The sequence below is a fragment of the Macaca mulatta genome, chromosome 8, assembly GCF_049350105.2.
Source record: "Macaca mulatta isolate MMU2019108-1 chromosome 8, T2T-MMU8v2.0, whole genome shotgun sequence".
Taxonomy (NCBI): domain Eukaryota; kingdom Metazoa; phylum Chordata; class Mammalia; order Primates; family Cercopithecidae; genus Macaca; species Macaca mulatta.
This window is the reverse complement of record NC_133413.1, coordinates 14,464,639-14,479,554: the sequence shown is the minus strand read 5'-3', so window position 1 is coordinate 14,479,554 and position 14,916 is coordinate 14,464,639. Positions and strand designations below refer to the sequence as shown.

The 14,916-nt window shown below is 48.5% G+C and overlaps 1 protein-coding gene across 1 annotated transcript in view; it reads left to right on the top strand.

Annotated features, from left to right (window-relative positions):
* The first annotated feature begins 4,412 nt into the window (after positions 1–4,412).
* LOC100430375 (uncharacterized) overlaps positions 4,413–14,916 on the top strand; it is a 25,516-nt gene continuing 15,012 nt past the window's right edge. The window contains exons 1-2 of the mRNA XM_077942760.1: positions 4,413–4,574; positions 12,233–13,340. Coding sequence (XP_077798886.1) covers positions 4,413–4,574; positions 12,233–13,210 — 1,140 coding nt within the window. The 3' untranslated portion in view covers positions 13,211–13,340. The remainder of the gene's footprint in view (positions 4,575–12,232; positions 13,341–14,916) is intronic.

The following is a 14,916-nucleotide window of genomic DNA, read 5'->3' as shown; positions in this document are numbered from 1 at the left end:
GGTCCTCTTTCCACAAAACACAGCTTCCTTGAGTTCCTCAGTCACTCCCCACCAACCAGAGAAGGAACCACGTGTTATGGAAAGATCAAGGGCCTTGAAGTCAAACTTCTGAGTTCATCAAGTACTTCATTTTTCCACTTAAATTACATGGCCTTGGCCAGGCATAGTGGCTCATACCTGTAATCCCAGCACCTTGGGAGGCCAAGTTGGGCAGATCACCCAAGGTTGGGAGTTCAAGACCAGCCTAACCAACATGGAAAAACCCCATCCCTACTAAAAATATGAAATCAGCCTGGTGTGGTGGCGCATGCCTGTCATCCCAGCTACTCGGGAGGCTGAGGCAGGAGGATCATTTGAACGTGGGAAGCAGAGGTTATGGTGAGCCGAGATCAAACCATTGCACTCCAGCCTGGACAAGAAGAGCAAAACTCTGTCTCAAAAAAAAAAAAAACAAACAAAAAAACAAAAAAACGAACAACAACAACAACAAAAAATACAAATGACGTGATCTTGAACAATTTCCTTAACTTGTCTAAGCCTCTATCTTCATCTTCAATAAAATAATTTTACCTCCAAGATTGCATTAAATGGAATCCCACATGTAAAACAGCTGACAAATATTAGGGGCCCAACAGCTGTGTGCTCCTACTGCCACCCCACTTTACCCCAAGGGAGAAGCGCAAGATGTCCAGAAAAAGCCTGTTGATCCCTACACCTCAGCATCCTGTGTTCACACAAGGCGCAGTGGCATCCAGACTTACCCGGGTCGCCCAAATACAAGCCACGTTTTGATTTTTCAACTTAGTTACACATGACTTCTAACGTTCACCATATATGATCCATAATTTAGAAGAGATTTTCCTACACTACCCCTTGATTCTATTTTAGCAGACTCAGATGTGCCGTAATACCTCACTCTCTTAAATCCTCTTCAGTATCAAAAACAAAACTTTAATCTGTAACACAGTTATCAGCAGCGAAAGTGGAAAAGGTACCTATGAGTCAAAATGACCCTCTGCCCTGCCCCGCCCTACAAAAAGCTGTTCAGGAGGATTTGGGCTGCTTATGAGAATGCTGTCTGTATTCCCAGGGACAGACAAATGCCTACCCTGGTTAGAAGCTGCGATGCTCAGCCTCCAGGGTAGAAAGCTCCCCACACCCTCTACCCAAGGAGAAGAGAAGCAAACGGGGTGGCCAGGCTCCAGGACGTGGACTGTTTAGTGTGGTTTCTGCAGTCCAGGTCACCGCCCTGGGTGAAGCTTTTCCTTCCTTCTTTTCCACCGAAGCGGCCAAGGTCCTATGGCTGCTGTAGGGTCTCTTCCCTAGAATGAGCCAGCCCAGCCATTCTCCTTCCTTTTTTTTTTTTTTTTTTTTTTTGAGATGGAGTCTCACTCTGTCACCCAAGCTGGAGTGCAATAGTGCAATCTTAGCTCACTGCCACCTCTGTCTCCCAGGTTCAAACAATTCTCCTGCCTCAGCCTCCCAAGTACCTGAGATTACAGGCGCCCACCACCACGCCCAGCTAATTTTTATATTTTTAATAGAGACGGAGTTTCTACTTGTTGGCCAGGCTGCTCTCGAACTCCCGACCTCAGGTGATCCACCTGCCTCGGCCTCCCAAAGTACTAGGATTACAGGCATGAGCCACCGCATCTGGCCGAGTCAGCCCAGCCATCCTCAATTTTTGTTCTGGCAAAATTACTCTCTTCCACGTCTACCTTCCAAGTAGCTAAATCAGAGATCTGGCCTTGGGGCAGGCTTGAAGAATCCCTGTTTTTTGGTCCTCAAGAGGTCCTACCAGGGTCTGGGACAATTCCAAGACTTGTGTTCTTAAAGAGAAAAGAAGCCTCACATATATGGCTCTCGCAGAGCTCAGGCAGAGCTCACGCAAGGTGTGGGAGGCGGCCCTAAGGTTTGGGTGTGCCATCTATGATAACAGCTAAGAGATCTGAAGCCAGCTGTCTGGGTTCCAACCTCAATTCCAACAGCACTGGCTGTGTGATGTTAGACAACATCCCCAGCCTCTCTGTGGTTCTGTTTCCTCACTGTAAAAGGGCCACAATAATAGAGCTGCTCTAAAAATTAAGTGAATTCGTGCATATAAGGTATTCAGAACAATGCTTGGCACATGGGGGAGTTCAATAAACACGTAATGAACAGAGTAACTTAGCAATTAGTAAATATACTCATGCAGGCCAGGCGCGGTGGCTCACGCCTGTAATTCCAAAACTTTGGGAGGCTGAGGCAAGAGGGTCACTTGAGCCCAGGAGTTTGAGACTAGCATGGGCAACACAGCAATATTCCATCTCTAAAAATGTGTTTCTGTAACATATATGTATATATACACTCATATATTCACAGCGTATTTATAATACACAAAATAGCTGGAATACAGACTTAACTATTCACAATGGTTACTTCTAGAGAACGGGGAATACAAATTTCAGCTTTTTACCCCACACGTATATACTTGTATCATCTGAAATATTTAAGCAAATTGTATGTATAAATTTGCCCCAAAACGCATAGCAGAACAATGTAGTTTTGACTCAAAAATCTTCAAATCATGATGGAATTGTCCTGTGAAAGTATAGAGATGAAAAGTCTCCCTCCAGCCTAAATCCTCTTTCATATGACCTATATTACACACACCAATGCAGACGCCCCAATCCTTTCCCCACTGTCGTAAGAATTTTTCAGTGAACTGCGTTCCCTTTTACAAACTAGATGATAGTTAGAGTTACCAGGCAAGAACGTGGATCCAGTTCTGCTTTTTCAAAGCCCAGTGTTCCTCACATAATAGCAATGTATTCTTCAACCGGTCCACTGCCCCCAACACCTGAGCTCTCTGTTGTACACAACTCAGCGAGGCCTGGGAGAAAGCAGGTGCAAATTTCACTTACTCAGTAACAACACATCCCGCCTGATTCCTCTGCTGGGCTAGTTCTCAAGTAATCTTTTTCTAAGCTTTCATTCGGCTCTACCACACGTAACTAGGCTGGGTAAAACACTTTACCAGGTTTTTTTTTTTTTTTTTTTTTTTGAGACAGAGTTTCACTCTGTAGACCACACAGGAGTGCAGTGATGCCATCTCAGCTCACTGCAACCTCCACCTCCCAGGTTCAAACGATTCTCCTGCTTCAGCCTCCCAAGTAGCTGGGACTACAGGCGCACCCAGGACTACCACCACACCGAGCTAATTTTTGTATTTTTAGTAAAGATGGGGTTTCACCATATTGGCCAGGCTGGTCTCAAACTCCTGACCTCATGATCCGCCCGCCTTGGCCTCCCAAAGTGCTGGGATTACAGGCGTGAGTCACCGCACCTGGCCTACTTTACCAGTTTTATTCCTGAATTAAACCTGTTATTACTATCAATAATGTCAATCAGTGCCATTTCATTCACCGTATGACACACACACACAAAGCACTCCATACTCGCTCCACCTATCTGCTTTTCTGCAATGGCCACAGTGTTCCCCATCTTACATGAGAGGCACAGACAAAGACAATGACTTCTCCAAGGTTTTGTAATTCACAATCAGTGGCAGAACCAACATGCCCAACCAGGTCTGGCCAAGGCCTGTGTTTCAGCCACACCACCTGGTTGCTGCCCCTAACGCTCAATGGGCAAGTAACAGATCACTCCGATTGCAGAGGCTTCAGAAATGCCCTCCGCCATGGTACAATGGACGGTTCGCTCTCAGGAGGGGAGGCAGGGGTGGGAATCAGCACACAGTTCTGCTAGGTTTCTCATGCAGGGCACAGACTATGTATTTTGTGCCTTGCTTTGCAGGTGAAATGTCTCCTGCCCCCTGTACAACAGCTTTCTTTGTCCTCTCCACATAAAAGTACAACTGAGTTCCTCAAGGGAAGGCAGTGATCACTGCCCTGTGCCACACCTGACTGATGTCCAAACAAGTGGACACACAGGCTCTTCTCTTATGGCCCAGGTTGCTCCCATCTGCTAAGCATCGAAAACTACACACAGGATTCGCAGAACATGAATGACATGGAGGTGACCGCTTTATCTCTGTGGAAAACTTACTGCACTGTCTTAAAAAAGGGAATTCAGGAAAAGCTGAACGTTTGAAGCTGGCTGGCTGTAATCTTCAGCTGCTGAGAAAGCCTCAGCTGCTCGGTTCCACGGAGGAAATCCAACTCCTCCCTCAAAGTCCAACTCAAGTACACCTCCTCTGCGGTGCCTGTCCCTTCCTCCCTTTCACAAGCATGTGTTCCCTCTGCAGTTCCAGAGCATTCTATCGCCATCTCTGGAGCCACGCTGTCCCAGCCTACAGCCAGCTCAGTGCACAGCTGCCTCTCCCTGTGTGTACCTGCAGGCCCCACCTGGGCTGGAAGGCTGCCTCCTTCTCCTCCGCACAGAGGCCGCACTCAGGAACTACTGAATGAGGGATGGAGTGGATGAGCAAGATCAGCCAAGGGCTACAGGGAGTGACCTGCAGCTCCCAGCAGGAACAGCCCCTGCCCTGCCAATCCGGAGGTGCTGGCTCTGTTCTCAGCAGGGCCGCTAAAAGCTCCGTTATAACAGCTCTAGGCCACAACGGTCATCTTGGTGTCAGGCCCTAGAGACACCAAAATTCTTAAAAAATAAAGAGGCCGCGTATGCAGCATGCCAGTTAAAAGCACAGGCTTCGGAGTCAGAGCTTGAATTCCACTTATTATGTGACCTTGAGCAAGTTATTCAATGCATCAGTCTCATTTTGTCACCGGCAAAATGACGACATTATCTGCCACACAGTGTTGCTGAAAAAGTAAGAGAGGTGACAGACGCAAAGTGCTTGGCACTTACTCTTACTGGTTTATTACAAAGAGAACACAGGAACAGCCAAATGCAAGAGAGGCACAGGGCACACCACGGGGCAGAGAGGTCGGGGCTCCCATGCCATTGCTGGAAGTGCCACCTCCCCAGCACCAAATGAGTTCACCAACCCAGAAGCTTTCCAAACCCAGTATTTATAGGGTTTTATGGAGTTTTCATAACATAGACATGATTAAGTCATTGGCCACCGTGAGTAGCTCAATTTCCAGCCTGTCTCATCTCCCCTCCCAGAGGTAGGGGTGGGGCTGATATGTCCAACTCTTTAATCATGACTCATCTTTCTGGCAACCAACCCTAATCCTGAATCTTTCCAGGTGCCCGAAGCCATCTGTCATCTCATTATCATACAAAAGACACTCCTATCACCCCAGAGATTCCAAAAGCCTTAGAAGCTCTTGTATCAGGTATTGAAACCTAAGACCAAATATTATAACCAATGATGTTCCTATCACTCAGGAAATTACAAGAGTTTTAGAAGCTCTGGGCCAAAAACCAGGAAGAATACTAAATATATACAATATTGTACTATGTATCCCACTATCACGATACTTTTTTTTTGAGACAGTCTACCTCTGTTGCCCAGGTTGGAGTGCAGTGGTGCGATCTCAGCTTATGGTGCGATCTCAGCACACTGCAACCTCCACCTCTCAGGTTCAAGCAATTCTTGTGCCTCACCCTCCTGAGTAGCTGGGACTACAGGTGTGGGACACTACAACTGACTAATTTTTGTATTTTTTAGTAGAGACGGGGTTTCTCTGTGTTGGCCAGGCTGGCCTTCAACTCCTGGCCTCAAGTGATCTGCCCGCCTCGGCCTCCCAAAATTCTGGGATAAGTCATGAGCCACCGTGCCTGGCCTCACTATCACAATAATTATACTGAGAGGATGGGGGAGAAAAACATGGGCAGCAGGAGAAGCGGGGAAGGTAAGCAGCCTGAATCCTTGTCTTCCACAGTAGGACATCTCCCTGTCTTTCACACAATCTAGAACGAGCTAAAACATAAACACTGTAACCTCCAAGGAGCAGGGATCAGAGTAGAGAAGGGTAAGGTAGGGGATTGCTGGGTTTTATTGTAAGCCTTGTTAATTACTGACTCTTAGAGCTATATGCCTGTACAACTTTGCTAAAAATGAGTATTTACCTATAATCCCAGCACTTTGGGAAGCCAAGGTGGGCAGATCACGAGGTCAGGAGATCAAGACCATCCTGGCTAACAGGGTGAAACCCCATCTCTACTAAAAATACAAAATATTAGCCGGGCGTGGTGGCGGGTGCCTGTAGTCCCAGCTACTCAGGAGGTTGAGGCAGGAGAATGGTGTGAACCCGGGAGGCGGAGCTTGCAGTGAGCTAAGACCATGCCACTGCACTCCAGCCTGGGTGACAGAGCGAGACTCCATCTCAAAAAAAAAAAAAAAAAAAGAGTATTTAGTTTTTAAACAAAATCTGATACTTGACCAACAACAATAGTATATTAAGTAATATGGTTTTTTGTTTTTGTTTTTGTTTGAGAGAGGGTCTTGCTCTGTTGCCCGGGCTGGAATGCTGTGGTGTAATTCTAACTGACTACAGCCTCAAATTAGTGGAATCAGGTGATCAACACCCCCCCCCCCACCCCAGCAGCTAGAACCACAGCTGTGCACCACCATGCCCAGCATTTTTTTTTTTTTTTTTTTTTTTTTTGGTAGAGGTGGAGGTCTCACTATGTTGGTGGTCTTAAACTCCTGACCTCAGTGGATCCTACTGCCTCAGCATTCCGAAGTGCTGGGATTACAGGTGCGAGCCACCACTCCATAGCCAGGATGGTCTCAATCTAGTGACCTCATGATCTGCCCTCTTCGGCCTCCCAAACTCTGGGATTACAGGCATGAGCCAGTGCGCCCGACCCTACATTCTGGTTTATTAAAGGAAATGTATTTCAAGTCAGAGTTTGTCATTTATTGCACAGGAAAATAAAAACTTCGTTAAGAAAATCAAAACACCCACATGATAAAACGAGGTCCTGCTTGGCTTTAAACTACTTGGTGACCACCATCAGTTGTTTTCTTGACCACAGGATGCACCTAATTCCTAACTATGAATAAAGTGCAAACATTGTTTATTGGGCTTTTGGCTTCAGCCTGAGACAATCGAATTCTCTCAAACTCAGGAATATGAATCGCTGTTGGGTGGATGCAGCTGTTTCCATTCTAGAAATGGACCTGGAATCATGTACTTTTCACCCATGAAGAGTCCTTTGGGTAAAACTTGAAAAGGCAAGGTCCCAAATTCCCCATATGGTGTTTCTTCCAGTAGAGGAATTACTCTAATGACTTCTTAGCAAAACTTACATAATCAGGGCAGGCCATCAAAATACTCCAGAACACAAAGTTTAGCTCCGTTTCTGATGGACCTGTCTCCACTGCTATCAGTCTCACCAACAGCCTCACATCAAGTCAGAGGAACGGTTTTTTCATTTAAGAAGGATCTTCATGGCTGGCCGCGGTGGCTCATGTCTGTAATCCCAGCACTTTTGGAGGCCAAGGCGGGCGGACCACAACGTAAGGAGTTTGTGACCAGCCTGGCCAACACAGTGAAACCTCATCTCTACTAAAAATACAAAAATTAGCCAGGCTTGGTGGCATGTGCCTGTAGTCCCAGCTACTCAGGAGGCTGAGGCAGGAGAACTGCTTGAACCCGGGGGGTGGAAGTTGTGGTGAGCCAAGATTGCACCCCTACACTTCAGCCCGGGCAAGAGAATGAGACTCCGTCTCAAAAAAAAAAAAAAAAAAAAAAAAAACAAAAAAAAAGAGAAGGATCTTCATGTTCCTGCCAATTTGCAAAAAAAAAAAAAAAAAAAAAAAATTGGTATCTGTTAACGAGAGGCAATGAAAAGCACCTCCCAGGCTGCTGTAGTAAGTGGATCGGTAACTGTGGTGGGAGAGTCCAACCCCCAAGACCTGTGACTATGTTATGCAGCAAAAGGGCTTTGCCACAGGCCTTAGGAAGAGTATCCTGGGCTATCCAGGGAGGTCCAATCTAATCCCATGAGCCTCTAAGAGCCTAGATCTGGCCAGGTGTGGTGGCTCACACCTGTAATCTCCACACTTTGGAAGGCTAAGGCAGGCAGATCACGAGATCAAGAGATGGAGACCATCCTGGCTAAAATGGTGAAACCCCATCTCTACTAAAAATACAAAAATTAGTCGGGTGTCATCGCGGGCAACTGTAGTCCCAGCTACTCAGGAGGCCGAAGCAAGAGAATCACCTGAACCTGGGAGGTAGAGATTGCAGTGAGCTGAGAACACGCCACTGCACTCCAGCCTGGGCAACAGTGCGAGACTCCATCTCAAAAAAATATTTTAAAACAGGGCATAGAACTTTCTCCGAGTGGAAGAAGAGAAATGCACACAGGGGAACTGGAGAGCCTGACCAGGTCCCTGGGTTAGCTAGTCCTGAGCTGATGGGACCACGTGCAAAGACCAGATAGAGGGAGCTGAGGGCAGCCCCCAACAGATGGCCAGCAAGGGAACAGACACCTCGGTCCTGCAACCACAAGGAACTATATTTGGCCAAAAGCGCTTGGAAACAATTCTCCAGTGAGGAATGCAGCCCAGCCCACATGCTGATTTTTGCCCAGTGACACCCACGTCAGACTTCTGCCCCACAGAACTGTGAGATGATACAATTTCAATTGTTTTAAGCCATGAAATTTGTGGAAATGTGGTAAAGCAGCAACAGAAATGAATACAGTGATTTACGTGGAACCCCCTAGAAGAGTGTCTGGCACGGTGTTGACACCTTACAAGTGTTTCCTGATTTCCTTACATTGCAACGCAGGGCTGGCCACACTCCATCCAAAACAATAGATGATAGACTTGTTCTGACAAAACAGATTCAGTGAATTATAAATGGCCCAGAACACCTACAAATTTTAGGTTTCAGGTAAGTGATTGCCTTTCTTTTCACTTAGAAGCCTCCCAATGCTCATCTTACTGATAAACTCTAAGTACCAGGCAGGAGACTAAACACCAGACAAACCCAGCCCCAGATGCCCCGAGGGAGCCCGTCCCAGCACTCACTCCGCTGCACTGAAATGATGTCCAAGTCAGTTTATCCCACTAGACCAAGAACTCCAGCTCTCCATGTGTGACTCACCAGTGCTGCCTCTGCATCTCTGCTTCTAGGATGGTGCTTCTGCACTTCACAGGAAATCTGTATCAATGTTTGTCAACACTATATATGACAGTGTCACTTAATATCTGCACAGAAAACATCAATTCTTTGAGGACCAGGGCTGAGTTTATTAGCCTTTGTAATCCCACTGCCACTGTCTGAGACATCAGAGGCACTCGGTAGAAGTGGGTGAAGGGAAAGAAAAGGCAGAGGAGAGAGAGGAAAGCGGGACCAACACCGCAGACACAGATTCTGAGGTGGCTGGAGGAGAGGCAGGACAGAGAAACTTCCTGGATGCTGGAATGGGGTTCACTGTGATACCTGCTGCTGGATTTCAAATGTCAAAGGTGACGCTTTGCTGATCTTGACGTCTGACTGCCCTTTAGCTTTCCCGACCTCAACACAGGGCACTTAGAAACTGAGATGTCAAGAAATGATGCTTCATTGAACCATGGGAATATTATTTACATGGACGTTCATTACTGCATTTTTTATATGGGAATGTAAATAATTGAAGAGATTGTTAAAGACTAAATCATGCACATTCAATAACTTTGTAAAATATTAATGATAACTGAAACACAAATTTTGATGTTCTCCCAAAATGCTAACATATAAAAAAATACTGGCCAATTAAAGATAGAAAACAATCCTAATGAAGCTCCCCAACAGACACATTAAAACTTCTCAATACATTAAACATTTGGGATTTCAAAGGAAAACCCAGATTCATTCCATTCTTAATATGGCGTTTAAAAAAAAAATCTTAGGTAATATTTCATTTAAAATTTACAAAATTCCATTCCATTCATAATTTCGTATGATCCTCAAAACAATCTCCTGAGTTAGGCAGAACAGGTATTACTAACAACTAACTCCATTTTATAGGTAAGGGAACTGAAGTTCAGAAAGTACTTGGGCTTAACAAAAGCTTTAATAGGGCCACATATCGAAACCAAATCCTCTGCTCAAAAGAACTAGAATAAGTTATCTTTTACATATTATTCATACTGATATCCTGTCAATATCCAAAAATGTTTTGAGGTAGCCTGCAATAATAGACACCTATCCAATAAAAACATTAAAATGAAAAACGGGGAAAAAAACAGCAGGTGATATGGGAGACAGACGAAGGTAGATAGCAAAGGCTGAGACTTATAATCTAAGAAAACTTCATCTCTGACCTTCCAGTTCCAGGGAGATAACGCTAAAGGAAACAAGATGGTTTATAGACTCAAAATCTGACAAAAGAGAGGTTACATCAGTTCTTAACTCTGAAACACTCCTAGCAGCCACAGCAAATCTCTAGGACAACATACCAATGGCATCAAAGCAAGAGTATACTTCAGTGATAGAGTGAATTAAGTTCCCTGTTTGGGACCCAGGCCAGGGCTAGAGAAAAGAGCTCTGAAATGTAGAGCTCAGAAATACATCCTCTGTCGGCCACAGGCAGTGGCTCACACGTGTAATCCCCAGCACTCTGGAAGGCTGAGGCGGGCAGATCACGAAGTCAGGAGATGGAGACTATCCTGCCTAGCACAGTGAAATCCTGTTTCTACTAAAAATACAAAAAAATTAGCCAAGCGTGGTGGCAGGCGCCTATAGTCCCAGCTGTTTGGGAGGCTGAGGTAGGAGAATGGAGTGAACCCAGGAGGCGGAGCTTGCAGTGAGCCGAGATCCTGCCTCTGCACTCCAGCCTGGGCAACAGAGCAAAACTCCGTCACTCAAAAAAAAACAAAAACAAAAAATTCTTCTCCATACCCTTGTGTCTCCTTCTGTGAGAGACTTCCTTACACTATTGCGAGGAAGAGAATTTTTCTCTGCTATATTTGCTTGAAAGAATTAAAGGTGTAGAGCAAAAATTCTTGGAAATTATGTAGTTTACGATCCTCAAAAGTGAGAAAAATGAAGCCCAGAAGTGAAGGCCTTCCAGGAAAATTCCAGAGCCAGAGGTAGACCCAGTACATTGTTTTTGTTTTTGTTTTGAGAGGAAGTCTCACTCTATGGCCCAGGCAGGAGTGCAGTGCAGCCATTTCACTCACTGCAACCGCCGCCTCCTGGGTTCAAGCTATTCTCCTGCCTCAGCCTCCTGAGGAGCTGCGATTACAGGCGCCCACCACCACGCCCAACTAATTTTTGTATTTTCAGTAGAGACAGGGTTTCACCATGTTGGCCAGGTTGGTCTCCAACTCCTGACCTCAAGTGATTCACGTGCCTAGACCTCCCAAAGTCCTCGGATTACAGGCGTGAGCCAACGCGCCCGGCCGACCTGGTAAGTTTTAATCAAGTACTCTGAACTATGCTACAAACACTAGGAAGTAATAGAAAAAAAATTAATCTAAAAACCCTCTGGAGAGTCAAAGAATTGCAGATTTAAAATAGCATGAATACTTGGATTCATGGTATTGAAAAAGGACCTCGCATTTACCCGTATGTACAAACTGCCTGCGCACTTCTATCACAGCATTTTTCAAGCTGTGCTACAGTTAACTATGTACTGCCCAAAGCCAATCTGTCCCTGCAAATCATAAGCTCTTAAAGACCAGGACTTCAGGAGAACAAGCAAAACTTCAGAGAGAAGAGAGCCACCGAAACAGAGTTCATAGCAATGGGTCGGCAGGAGCTGATGACTGGAGGTGCGCAGTAGCCTTGGGGTCTGGGACAGCGGAGGGCAGAGAAGGCAAAAGGGCCTGCATGACACGCTACAGGGCTAGGAGCCACAGCTGTCGTGATTAGTTCAGTTTTGTCTCCTATGCCTGTTACTTATACACCATCTCTTGTTCAGAAAGAACTTCAGGTTGAGTATTTGGACTCCTTGAGCCTTCTGCTGTTTGTCTCCGGGACGTTTAACACTCTTAAAAGGGGAAAACTGTCCAGTTCGATTTCGCTTCCTGGGACATTACAGGTTTTTCAAAAGTTTGATGAAAGCATTCACTAAGGAGTGATTCCACTTTCTTCGGTGGCTGAGAAATACAGCGTCTGAGGGGCAGCATCAGGTCTTCCCATCAAGCTGAGGTCGGAGTCTCCCGAACCACGGACCTCACCCTCGCTCTCCCCTCATAAGTCTGACCTCTAACTGTAACTGCCTTGGCCTCATTCCGTGGGTGTGGATGCTCCTGCTTGAAACGCATTTTCCAGCCCGCCAAATTCTTGGGATAGTTTCTTCCACTCTCCAAGCGCTAAGAGCTACAAAGTTCAATCTGGCTTTCCAGATTTTTTTTTCTTCCCATTACTAACGGAAGAAATCAAGAAGTGCCGGGCAGAAGGGCCCTGCTCCCTCCAATCAGAGCCCAGCCCGGGGCCAGAGCAGGAAGTGCGGCGATGGGACCCGCGGTGGGACGCGCGGTGACGGCCCCTCGCCCCCCGGGACCCGCCAGCCAGGGCAGAGGTCGGTGCGGCCACTGCGCGACAGCTCCGGGCCCGTGCCTCTCGCTTCCTCCCGCCAGGCAAGTGAGAGGATAAACCGTGGGGCGGGGGCAGTGCGCCCCCACCGACCGCGCCCCCCGCGCACGAACCCCCACTACACGCGCGTCCCAGGCGGAGTCGACCCAGACGAGCCACGGGGCGGCGCACAGCACCACTATCAGGGCGGCCATGACCCACGCGCGCGGGTCCACGCAGCCACCTATATAGGTGACAAAACAGGAAGCCGTCATGCGGGGCCGGGAAAGAGCCCCCACCCAGAGTCACGGACTCCCTCGTCCGAGGGTCCGCGCAGTCCCCTCGGTGAGTCTAGCGAAGCATCCTCGCTGCTAGGGAGGGCGGGGAGGGCGGCGGAGTCTCCCACTCGCGGTGACCCGGACCCCGCCTCACGAGTGGGCCCACGCAGGGCCCCCTCTGCCGCACGCGGGGACCAGCCACGCTGCGGGGGACCGGGCAGAAGCCAGCGCCCGGGTCCATGCAGTCCCCTCCGCGGCAGACGCGGGGAGCCGGGGAGCAGTAGGGACCGGCCCCAACCGCAGGGCGACCGGGACTCCCCCGCGGGCCCACGCGGTACCGCAGCAGGCGCGAAGCCCCCAGTGCCGCCCAAGGCCGAGACAAAGCCCTGGCGCAAGGACCCCGGATCCCGACCTCGGACCCTGCGGAGCCCAGCTCGGAGCCGCCACGCCCGGGGCAGAGACCCCCGCCCGGTCCGGAGACCCCGTCGCCCGTCGTGCCGTCTCACCTCAGGCTGCCGCCTCGCAGCGCTCGCTCCTCGCCGCGGCGCCTGGGCCGACTGAAGCGCAGCTGAGCAGCCGACAGAGCCACTGCAGCCTCAACAACGGAGCCCCGGGGCGGGGCCGCCGCCGCCGCTTCAGCCCGTGTTCCCCGCTCAGGATCCGGCTCGGATCAAGGAGCTGCAGCTGGCGCAAGGCTGCGGCCGGGAAACACACCGCGCAGGTGCACACGGCCCCGCCCGCCGCCCGCCGCCCGCCGCCCCGCCCCCAGCGGAGCCGGGCGCCCAGGACCCGCCCCCCGGCCAATGGGAAGCCAGCTGCGCGAAGAGAGCGGGGCCTGGAGGAACAAAGGGAGGTTGGGCGGGGCGGCGCTGGGACTGGGCGTGCGGGGTCCCGCGGGAGGACCGGACCCAAGAGCTGGCCGGATCCTGGCCTCCTAGAAGACCCAGCTCAACGTCCACCTGGAGTCTGCTCTACAGGACGCGCTCATCTCAAGCCCAGAACTCAGGCTTTTAGGGCAGAGAGCGAGAGACAGGCTTGCTTTACAAAAAGGGAAACTGAGGTCCAAGGAATAGGATTGCCTGCTGACTGAACTCACGTAGTCCCATTCACTCGTTCACCTTGTCATTCAGCAAACATTTGGAAGCACGGATGGTGGGCGTTAGGAGTGAAGTAGGGCCGGGCGTGGTGGCTCGCGCCTGTAATCCCAGCAGTTTGTGGGGCCGAGGCAGGTGGATTACTTGAGGCCAGGAGTTCGAAACCAGCCTGGCCAACAAGATGAAACCCCATCTCTGCTAAAAATACAAAAATTAGCTAGACATGGTGGTGCAATCCTGTAATCCCAGCTACTCGGAAGGCTGAGGCAGGAGAATTGCTTGAATCCAGGAGGCAGAGATTGCAGTGAGCTGAGATTACACCATTGCACTCCAGCCTGAGTGACAAGAACAAAACTCTGTCTCAAAAAAAAAAAAAAAAAAAAAAATTGTCTCTTGCCACTAGCATGAAGGTCCCATGAGAAGAAAAATGGAAACTCTTGCTCATAACAGTGCCCCAAATGCCCAGCACATTGTAGCTGTAGGGCAGTTGGTAGATGGTGGACGCTGCTGGATGAAGGGCCCAGCTGGCCCTCCCAACTGCCTTCTCCCTGGTCACGTTCCATTATAGAGAACAGAATAGTTTCTTGCCCTTCCAGAGTCCCTCTTAGTGGGGATTGGCCAAGTGACATTGTCCTGCCCCGGGAGACATAAGTGGAAGTTGGCTGAAAGGTTTCTAGCCTTGGTGTGCTGGGACGATTTGAACCAGCACATGACAGCTGACCGTCCATTGTTCAGGAATTCTGCAAGTTAGTTGTTCAATACATTCAGTACTTCAAATTTTAAATAATATATACTCGCAAATTAAAAAATGCATTAGACCAGATGCAGTGGCCCACATCTAACACATTGGAAACCTGAGGCAGGAAGATCACTTGAGCCCAGGAGTTCAAGACCAGCTTAAGCAAAAAAGGAAGACCCTGTCTCTACAAAAAATTTTAAAATTAGCTACGCATGGTGATGTGTGCGTGCAATCCTAGCCACTCAGGAGGCTGAGATGGGAGGATCGCTTGAGCCATCTGTTCAAGGCTCCAATGAGCTATGATAGTGCCACTGCACTCCAGCCTGGGTGACAGAGCCAGACCCTGTCTCAGAAATAAATATATTTCATATATTAATAAATTTATAATAAATGTATATATACACATTTATGTATTATAATTATATATTTAGACA